General features: G+C 55.8%; 1 protein-coding gene across 1 annotated transcript in view; it reads right to left on the bottom strand.

Moving 5' to 3' along the window:
- Positions 1 to 10,503, bottom strand: part of FCGBP (Fc fragment of IgG binding protein) — a 68,037-nt gene that overhangs the window by 30,010 nt on the left and 27,524 nt on the right. Inside the window, exons 6-10 of the mRNA XM_012656970.1 lie at positions 8,151 to 8,755; positions 6,508 to 7,075; positions 3,759 to 4,351; positions 935 to 1,529; positions 595 to 794 (exon numbers count right to left, since the gene is read on the bottom strand). Coding sequence (XP_012512424.1) covers positions 595 to 794; positions 935 to 1,529; positions 3,759 to 4,351; positions 6,508 to 7,075; positions 8,151 to 8,755 — 2,561 coding nt within the window. The remainder of the gene's footprint in view (positions 1 to 594; positions 795 to 934; positions 1,530 to 3,758; positions 4,352 to 6,507; positions 7,076 to 8,150; positions 8,756 to 10,503) is intronic.

Genomic DNA, 10,503 nt, shown 5'->3' with positions numbered 1-10,503 from the left:
GCACTTAAAACAGGAACAGGCATATAGTAAGCACCATCTGCATATTAGCTGTTATTACTCTTATTGTTTGTGTGAGGAGAACAATAGAGGGGTCCCCGGCCTCAGAGAGCTCGCAGCGCTGGGTGGGAGGTGGACTTTAAACAAACAGGCACTAGGGTCAAAGAGAAAGGACTGACTGTGTACGGGGGGCGGGGGGAAGGAAACAGAGGGAGTTGGCAGCTGGTGTAGCAGAGACAAAGTCTCATCGTTGTCATCAGGAAGGCCACCTTTGCCCAGACCTGGGATGATACAAAGCCAAAACTTGACCTGGGGAGCCAAGGGAGGGTCTAAATAAAGCTTCAGGGCCCGTGGTCATATTTAGAAAGGTCATTACCGATGCCATGTGGAGGGTGGACCAGAGGGAGCAAAATTAGGGGCTGGGAGGGACCTAGGTGGGGGAGGAGCAGCTGGACCAAGATGAGGCCACGGTGAGGGGGAAGGGGGGGCAGGGGAGACACTCAGGAGGCTGACACGGGACAGGCCGTGGGGCTGATGGGCAATGGGAGGGGTCCAGGATGAGGCCTCGGGTTCTTTCCCGGACTCCTGGGTTCCCACCTCATAGTAGACACCATTGTGGTAGCAGCCGCAGCTCTGGATGGGCACACAGGCTTTGCCGTCGTAGAGGAAGCCGGAATCACACTGGCAGCCCTCGGCACAGTCCTCTGGGCACTTCGGCGGGGCACTGAGGGCGGAGCAGCCCAGGGAGCAGGTGTCTGCACAGAGCTCGTAGTGGCTGTTCGGGGGACACTGCATCGCTGCAAGCAGTGGTGGCCATCAGGAGCCCCAGGAGGGCGGGGCTGCGGGCCCAGGGTCTACCCCGCTTGTGCCCCAATCTCCCCACACCCTGCCCCTCAGCGGACCCCTCGCTCTGCCCACCGGTGTCCCCCTCACTCACGACAGAAAGATTCGGTCCTCCAGGGCTCCACCTGGATGCCGGCTGCCTGGCAAGCGCTCACGTAGGCGTGGATGTTGTTGCAGAGAATGCTCAGGTTCCCGCCACCCACGCAGAGGTCGAAGACACAGTCTTGGAAGGGACGGTTGGGGCTGACCAGCTTGTGGCAGGAGGCCAGCGGCCCTGTGGTGCTGGTGAGAAGCCCGCAGAACTGTTCCTTTTGGTACTTGTCCTCCAGCTCGGGAGGACACGTGAGGTCTGAGTCGCAGTCCTCGCTCCCTGGCTCGCAGGTGGGCGGCGGCAGGCAGGGAGAGCCAGGCACTGCCTCCTCCCAGGAGTTGCCAAACTCGGTGGGGTTTTCTGCCTGTGAGCCATCGGGCTTCTGGAAGTCATCCTTGGGGTCGCCGTTGTAGTCCCCGCACAGGCCACACATCTGCTGGTAGTAGTTGCCTGGGATGGTGACCCGCACATAGTACTCGAGGTCATAGGCCACACGCAGGCCAAAGTGGGTCTCGATCACAACGTCCGAGCCATGCTGGTAGGCACGGATCTGGCCCTCGGCTAGCTCCACGGGCAGCTTCATGTCCACACCGTTCACCTGGGAGGCGGGAGATGCCACGCTTCAGAAGGCACATTTGAGGGGTCAGTCCCTAGTTCAAGCCCCTGCCTGACATTGAATATCTGTGTGACCTTACCTCTCTGGGCCTCAGTTTCCATATGTGGAAAATGGGTATAATGATAGGCTCTTGTAGTGGACGGAACAGTGGTCCCCAAAAGATATATCCACCTGGAATCTCACTACGTGACCTTATTTGGAATAAGCGCCTTTGCAAACGAAATTAGGATAATGATCTCGAGAAGAGATTACCCCGGATTAGGGTAGGCCCTAAATCCAACGACAAGTACCCTTGTAAGAGCGGGAAGAGGACATAGAGACACCCAGAGCAGAAGGCCACGCGAGGACGAAGGCAGGGGCTGGACTGCTGCTGCCACAAAACAGGGAACATCTGCAGCCACCAGAGCTGGAAGGGGCATGGCAGGGTCCTCCCCTAGTGCCTTTGGAGAGGGCATGGCTCTGAGGCCCCTTGGTTTTGGACTTCTGGCATCCAGAACTGCGAGAAAGTAAATTTCTGTTGTTTTCAGCCGCACGACTCGGGTAATTTGTTATGGCAGCCACAGGAAGCCAACACAGGTCTCGATGGAGTGACAACTCGTGAGATGAGGACCCATAGTTTTAGTTAAAGGCTACAGGGCACCAACAACGCCTTGCAAATCCACCCCTGATCAACTCGCTCGTGCGTCCTTCCTTATCGCAAACACCGTGGGCATTGGATTCTTTCGGAAATGTGAGAAATCAGAGGAGAAGGCGGGAGAAAGACACACTCCTGGCTGAGTCTCCTAAAATCAGAATCAGCCACCACACTGCCCAAGCAGGGCCGGGTGGTGGTGAAGGGCAAGTGACTTCATCTCTGTGCCTCAGTTTCCTATCTGTGAAGCAGGAGATACTAATAATTTCCACCTCATAAGGAAGGTGGGGAATTCAGTGACATGCAAATAACAAGAACACCAACAACTCCTATATATTTAGAGCCAGCTAAATGTCAGGAGCTATAGCAGGAACGTGGGCTACATTAGGTTACGTGTATTAAATATGTATAGTAAATCATGTCACGCGTGCGCAGTGCGCAGCGAGCACCCGGTAAAGTCAGCTTTTCGTTGGGAACCTTGTCAATACCGCTGCTGGAGCAACGGCTGTGTGCCTGCATTTTAGTGGGATCTCAGGGGCAGTCCCTGTAGTGTAACTGAAATGCCAGTCTCCACGTGAGACCGAATCTTCTCTGTTAGAAAAGCACAGCAGAGCAGCACAAGGGTTCAAGTCCTGCCTTTGCTGGGGGACTTTGGGCCAGTGATGGCACCTACGACTCTCTAGAATCAAGCAAATCATACTGCCTCCAGCTACTGTCGTGAGCATAAGATGGCACCAGGGACACGAAGTGCTTAGCAGCTTACGAGGTCTGGGGTCAGCCATATCAAAACCATAGCCGCTGTTATTGTTGTTATTGCTGTTAACGGGGTGATAGTGTCACCCACGGATTGTCCTCTGTCCTTGAACTTTCCCCCACTCTGACTGCACTACATCCTGCTGGTGGGTGGGAGACCAGGGAGGTGGCTAGGACAGGGACCAGGGGTGAAGTGGGCAGAGGGTGGGGACAAAGGCAGGAGGGCGTGGGAGAGATACTCAGAGGGGATAGTCAATGCACCCAGGGGCAGAGAGGGGCGAGACTGAGGGACAGAGAAAGGGGAAACTGGCCAGGCACGGTGGCTCACGCTTGTAATCCTAGCACTCTGGGGGGCCGAGGTGGGAGGATCGTTTGAGCTCAGGAGTTCGAGACCAGCCTGAGCAAGAGCGAGACCCCGTCTCTACTAAAAAAAATAGAAAGAAATTAGCTGCACAGCTAAAAAAACATAGAAAAAATTAGCCGGGCATGGTGGTGCATGCCTGTAGTCCCAGCTACTCGGGAGGCTCAGGCAGGAGGATCGCTTGAGCCCAGGAGTTTGTGAGCTAGGCTGACGCCATGGCGGGCAACAGAGTGAGACTCTGTCTTGAAAAAAAAAAGGGGAAACTAAGCCACAAGGGAGCAGGTCCCAGGTTCCTGAGGCCTCCTCCCTCCTTGGCTTCCCGCTCTGGCTCTGACCAGCGCCTCCTCTCCCCGGGGACCCCATGCCTCCCACAGCCACTCTGGGCTCTGTGGCCCCTGCTCCTGGGCAGAGCGCTGCCTGTGCCCCACCCAGCGATCGCCTCCACCCCAGGGCTCTCTGCACTCACCGTGACCTTCTGCTGCCCCTGCTCCAGCCGCAGGGTGAAGTTAGCCACCTGGACCGTGATCGCCTTGGTCACGCTGACTTTCCCATTGCCCCAGGCCTCGTTTTCCTGCAGGATGGCAAACTGGTGCAGGCCAGACCTGTTCCCGCAGGTCTGAGCCAGCGTGTACACGCAGGTGCCCATGAAGTCGAAGTGGAGGCCATCGAAGGTGGTGTAATGGGGGTCTCCCGACGCCTCGCAGATGACAGAGCCCACAGCCACGCAGCCCAGGATGCCACCGGATGGCTGGCAGGCCTCGTGTGGGCCGCAAGTGGAAGGCTCACAGGACACCAGGCCACCCTCCTGGCAGTGGCAAAGGGAATCGCACCCAGGACCAGGGTAGAAGGTCTCGCCTGGCGGGTAGTAGGTGCCCTGGTACGCGCAGCCGCAGGAGGCCAGGGGCACGCAGGACTCACCACTGAGCGCAAAGCCCTCGTCGCACACGCAGTCCTCGTAGTCTTTGGAGCCGCAGCCCCCGGACACTGGCAGGTCTCCGCAGGACAGCGGGCAGCCGTGCATAGACGGCTCGTAGTGGCTGTGGGGAGGGCAGCTCATCGCTGCAGGGAGGGGAGCCATCGAGATCAAGAATTCCTGCTCCCAGGGTGACGCAGTTGACCCCCCGACACATACGTGTGCACACACGCGCGCTCATACACACTCACACGTGAGTGGTCCAGTCGCAAGCGGTCCCTGTGTTCAGTTGGGCCTGGGGGACACACTATATCACGGTTAATCAGATCCTGAGAATTAAGATTATTTTCCATTTTAACTGCGGTTTGGAGTCACCTATTATGTCTTTAATGACCTTATTCCAGTTGGTTAGAGGATGTTGAAGATGTGGCACATATTTCAAACACACATAAACGCGCGCACACGTGTGTGCGTGCGTGCGTGTGTGTGTGTGTGTGTGTGTGTGTGATCTCTGCAGTGTATTCGTGAATGTGCTTTTAGCTTCTTCCTTCTAGAGTAGCAATTAAAATATTTAGCCAGTGTCATAAAGAGGAAAAAACAAAACAAAACAAAACCTTCCCGCTCCACTCTCCAAACTCTAGTCACTCCAGTCTATAAAAACACAAAACAAAAGGACTAAAACTGAACCAAACCGAGTCTCCGTGCTGTCCACTATGGTAGCCACTAACTGCTTGTGATCATTTAAATGTAAGTTAATTAAAATGAAATCAAATCGAAGATTTAGTTCCTCCATCACACTAGCCCCGTTTCAAGTACTCAACGGCCACATGTGACTAGCGGCGACCATATCGGGCAGCTCAAACATGGAACGTTTGCATCAACATCGAAGTTCTAGCGGACCGTGCTGTTCTAGAGCTAATATCCGGTTTACGGGAGAGCCAGGGGACAGAGGGACACGTTAAACGCCACTGTGAAGAAACAAATGGCCAAATCCAGAAAGTGGGAAACTCTGCGGGGCAAATGACCTGTTTTTTTCCCCAATAAATAAATGGCATGAACAAAAGGGAGGGTAGACAGAAGGATGTGTATGTCACATTGTAGAGTCTAGGGGGTGGGTATATGGGTGTTCCCTATAAAATTCTTTCACCTTTTCTGTATATTTCAAAAATTTCATACTATGTTGGGAGAGAAAAAAAGAAGGACGCTTTTATAGAGTAAAAGTGATTTAAGAGCCAGATGAATCCAATATACTGTGTGGATCTGGTTTGGCTCTAGATTCAAACTGGAAAAACACTATTTTTTAGACAACTGGGGAAATTTGAACCCACGCTGGGTTTTAGACGATGTTAAGGAATTAGTGTTATTTTTGTTACTGCTAATAACAGCATGGGGTCACGTTTCTTAAAAGTCACTTTCTGTTACTGAATAACAGATGGTTACTGAAGTAGTTATGGGAGGACTCGGGTGTCTAGAATTTGCTTTAAAATATTCCACAAAAAAATAGAGGAGTGGAGTGGAAGGTAGTGGAAACTCAGAATGGTAAAATGTCAATAATTGTCGAAGTCTGTGCTGGGTGCAGGCCTCCCTCTGCGTATCTAAGCCCTCATGACCCAGTCTTCTAGAACTTCCACAGAGTGGAAGGACAACAGTAGCTTTAAGGAAATAAGAGATCGTCAATTTCCACAGAGGCCACAGAGCATGATAATAAACCCGACAAACTCAGGAGCCAGCCTGCTCTAATCACTCCACTTGCTGTGTGACCTCAGGTTAGTTACTTAACATCTCTGTGGATTGGTTTCCCCATTTGTAAAATGGGACTAGGAATGTTCCCACCTCACAGGGTGGTTGTGGGATTCAATGAGAAACCCTTAGAACAGGACCTGCCCAGTGAGAAGCATGACACACAGGCGCTAGCTGTCATTAGGCATGTGCTTTCTGAGTGAAGTAGGCCAGATGGAGACCAAGAAGAACTGGAGAGGGGACAGACTCCTTCTAAAGGCAGCGCTGCAGCTCTGAATGACAGCTGCCATGTGGAAATCAGACCTGGGGCCACCAGATGTGCTCAGGCATTTAGCAAATATTGACTGCATGCCTACCATCTGTGACTTTCTAATTGTCCTGATCCCAGGCATGTAACTGAGCCTTTCTGAACCTCAGTTTCCTCATCTGTTGAATGGGTATAACCATAGTCCCTACTCTAACTCGTAGGGCCGTTATAAGGATTAAATATATTAAGGATGTTTACACGTTAACGAATATACATAAGGCCGAGCCCCCCCCAGTTGCCACTCTTGGTACTCACGGCAAAGTGTCTCACTCCTCCAGGGGTGTACGATGGCCCCGGCAGCCTGGCATGCAGCAGCATATGTGGCCAATGCGTCACACAGTGGCTGAGACTGGCCTGGCAGCAGGCAGCGGTCATAGACGCAATCGCGCACAGCACCCTGGGGGTCCAGTGCCTTGTGGCACTCCCGGAAGGGCCCCTTGGAGTCAGCGAGGATCCCGCACTCAGTCTTGTTCTCCAGCTGCTGGGCCACCAGGGAGTCCAGCTGGGGACAGTCGCCTGGTTCAGCTGCTCCACAGCCGGGCCTCGTCTCCTCCTGCCAGCTGTTGCCGAAGGCCAGTGCATTGGCAGCTTGGCCCCCATCCCGCAGAGCGAAGTCGTCACTTGGGTCCCCATTGAAGTTCCCACAGAGCCCACACAGGGCCTTAGCATAGCTGCTGGGCACTGTGGCAGTCACTAGGGCATCCCAGTTGTAAGTGACAGTCAGGCCGAAGTCCGTGCGCACGACAGCGTCACTGCCCTGGCGGAACACCTGCACCTGCCCATCTGCTGCGCTGAAGGGCAGGTACTTAAGGACGTCGTCCACCTGGGTAGAGACACAGGAGGGCCAAGTGGTCAGGGTCTTCGTGGCTCTGCGGCCCACCCCTGCCTCCAGCTTCTCTGACCCCCTTGCTACTCTCTTGAACACATCATGCTCAGCCCCACCTCAGGGCCTTTGCACTTGCCACGCCCTCCTTCTGGAACACCACACATCACTCTTCACCCGGCCACCCCTACCCCATGTTTTAGGTGTCAGCTTTGATCCAAACCCCTCACGATGGCCTAAAAGGCCCTAAATGATCCAAGCCCCATTTACCCTCCCAGTAACATCCCACTCCCCATCCCTGCAACTCCAGCCATGTAGGTACCCTGAACTCACCATGCTCAGTCCAGCCCCAGGGCCTTTGCACCTGCTATACCCACTGCTTGCAAGACTCCCACCCTCTTCCACATCTCTATTGCCTGGCTGCCTACCCTGCGTCCTTCACATCTCAAAAACCCCCTTTTCCATTTTTATTTTATTTTATTTTAACGAAGATCAGTGGTTCTTGACTCTGTGTGGTGGATCCTCTGAGAACCCTCTGCCCAGAAACCCGTGGCCACATAAGCTCGCCTGTGAGCCCAGCACCTCCCCGACCCTGGCCTAGCACACACCCCCCCCAGTACCCGACATTTCACATGCCGCCTGACGTGTCACCTTGCTCTCTGAAAGTTCACCGTCCTCCAGAAAATGCACAAATCTACAGTTCCAAGGGCTCATAACAGTAAAAATAATCGCAGCCACCACTGACTGAGCATTTGTCCGGCACCAACGCCTCTTTCAAATGCCCCACGGTATTAGCTCGGCAAATCCCACGACCACTCTGTGAAGTGCTTCCCACCCGGGGGGGCAGCCTCTTATTATTCATTCCCTTTGACAAAAGGCAAAAATTGAGGCTGTGAGAGGCAATGTCGCAGAGCAAAGCCGGCAGCGCCACCTGGCTTGGGGGCCTGCGCCTTAACCTCCGGCCACAGGGTCTTCTAGCAGGCGCTCAGCTCGGCCCCAGCCAGGATCCCGGGCTGCCACTCTTCCGAGGGGACGTCTTGCCCTTCCCCCCAGCCCTGGGCGCCGCGTCACTCACCAGGACTTGCCCCGGGTACTCGCGGCGCACGGCCACCTCCACCCCGCGGGCCTCCACCCGCACGGCGCGCGTGTAGCTCACGCTCTGGGAGCCGCGGTGCTCGTTCTCCACCAGCACCCGGAACGCGGGCAGCTCCGCGTCCTGGCCGCAGGAGCCGACCAGCAGGTAGGTGCAGGTGCCCATGAAGTCGAAGCGCAGGCCGTCGAAGCTCAAGTAATGCGGGTCCCCGGACGCCTGGCAGCTGGCGAAATTGTTGGGGTAGCATCCCAGGAGGCCGTTCTGGACGTCGCAGCTTTCGCCCGCCGGACAGCCCTTGGTGTCGCGGCAGCTCACCTGCTGGGTGGCGCCGTCGCAGGTGCAGCGCCGCTGGCACAGCTCGTCCTCCCACACCTCCTGGCCCGGCGCGAGCGGGCGGCCCTCGAAGACGCAGCCGCAGGACGAGGCCGGCACGCACTGGTCGCCGCTGGCCACGAAGCCCGGGAGACACACGCAGTCCTCGACGCACGGGCGCCCCGAGCAGTTGGACGGCGCCGCCTCCGCGTTGCAGGAGGCCGGGCAGGCGGGGCCGCAGAGCTCGTAGCGGCTGTTGGCCGGGCAGGACAGGGCTGCGGGCGACGGGAGAGCGCGGGTCAGGCCCAGCGCAGCAGCAGGGGCCCGGCGGGAAGGGCGCCCAGGACTTCCCTTCCCAAAGCCTGCTCCTCCCGCAGAGCTCGCCAGCTCACTTAACCACACTTGCGTCCTTCCGGTGCTGGGGCCCTGAACATCAGAGATGCAGTTAACCCCCCTCCGCCCCATTCACTAAACAAGCAATCTGTCAGTAAAGCCTGTGAGCGCCATACTCAAAATCTCTCCAGAATCCACCTGCTGATCCTACACACCGCAGAAGCCTCCCCCCTGCTCCCGCCCTGCCCCCACAGTCTGCAGCTCACACCAGCCAGAGGGATCTGCGAACACCTGGGTCAGACAAGGTCCTTCGCCCTCCCAGAGCCTTCCCGTGGCTCCGTCTCACTTGGGTAAAAACCAGACTCTTGCCTGTGGCCCATGAGGCTCTGCCCCATCTGCCCCCATCAGCTCTCTGCCCTCATCTCCTCTCACTCCCCCTGCGGCTCACTCTGCCCCAGCCCCGGCCACCTCCTCCTCCCCGGTCCTCACACTCTCACCACGGGGCCTTTGCACTGGCTGTTCCCGCCGCCTCTATTGCCCTCTCCTCAGAAAGGCAGTGCAGCACGAGGTAAAGAGAAAGGCTTCTGGAGCCCAGATGGCCTGGGTTCAAATCCCAGCTCTCCCCTTCTTAGCTCTGCGATCATGAGCAAATGACTCCAGTCTCCCTGTGACTCAATTTCCCCGTCAGTAAAATGGGATAATATAGCACAGACCTCACAGGGCTGTTGTGAGGATTCAATGAGTGAATCTACACAGAAATGCTCCGCGAACGTCACTGTTAGTGTTCAGCTGACACCGTTGTCTGACCCTGGTCTCGGCTCCAATGTTACCTGCTTGGAAAGGCCTTACCTGACCTCCCCCAAACGAGCTTCCCAGACACTTTTATTACATGAACTTTATTTCTTTGGCTCTCTGAGAAGACATTTCATAGTTTGCCTACTCACTGTCTGTCTGCCTGTCCTCTCCCTAGGATATAAATTCTGCGGGGGCGGGGACCTGGTTTGTCTCAATCGCTGCTGAATCTTCAGCACCAAGGACAGGGCCCGGTACCCGGCAGATGCTCAGGAAATCCTGCAGAAATGAATGAGCGCATGGATGGACTCACTGGTCCCCCTTTTGTGCCAGACATTGGGGAACTCAGGGTAGGGGGCTTACTGGGCACTGGGGACACAGAAGTGACCAAGACAAACCCAAAATAACCTCCGTGCTCTTGCATATTTACTCCCCCTCCCGAGTCCCTGTCTCCAGCCCTGGCCCTGGGCCTGGTTGCCTCCTCCTCCCTCCCCCCTGTCCTTTCTGCCACCTGAACTTTCTCCAAGAGCCTCACAAGGGCAGGAACAAGTCTGTGTTGGTCCTCACTGTGTCCTCAACATCACCGGCGTGGCATGGGGCCAAGTAGGGGGTTCAAGGAATGCTCGTTGAGTAAACGGTTAAGCGGATGGATGTCTGGCTAAAGAGCCTGAACTTTGTCCATCAGGCAGCGGGGAGTCATGGGAGAATGACAAGCAAAGGGAGCGATGCTGGCATTTCTTGGCTACTTCCATCCCCTTCTACGGCTTCCAAATCAGACACCCCTTTCTCTAGAAAACCCTCCCTGACCCTCCCTTCCCCAGGCTGGGTCAGGAACCATCTCTGGTCTGCCATAGCCGCCTTGAACTTTCCCCATCCCGCTCCAACCCCTTTACCCTGC

This window comes from Propithecus coquereli, unplaced genomic scaffold (genome assembly GCF_000956105.1).
Source record: "Propithecus coquereli isolate 6110/MARCELLA unplaced genomic scaffold, Pcoq_1.0 Scaffold53, whole genome shotgun sequence".
Lineage (NCBI taxonomy): Eukaryota > Metazoa > Chordata > Mammalia > Primates > Indriidae > Propithecus > Propithecus coquereli.
This window is presented reverse-complemented; position numbering and strand designations above follow the sequence as displayed.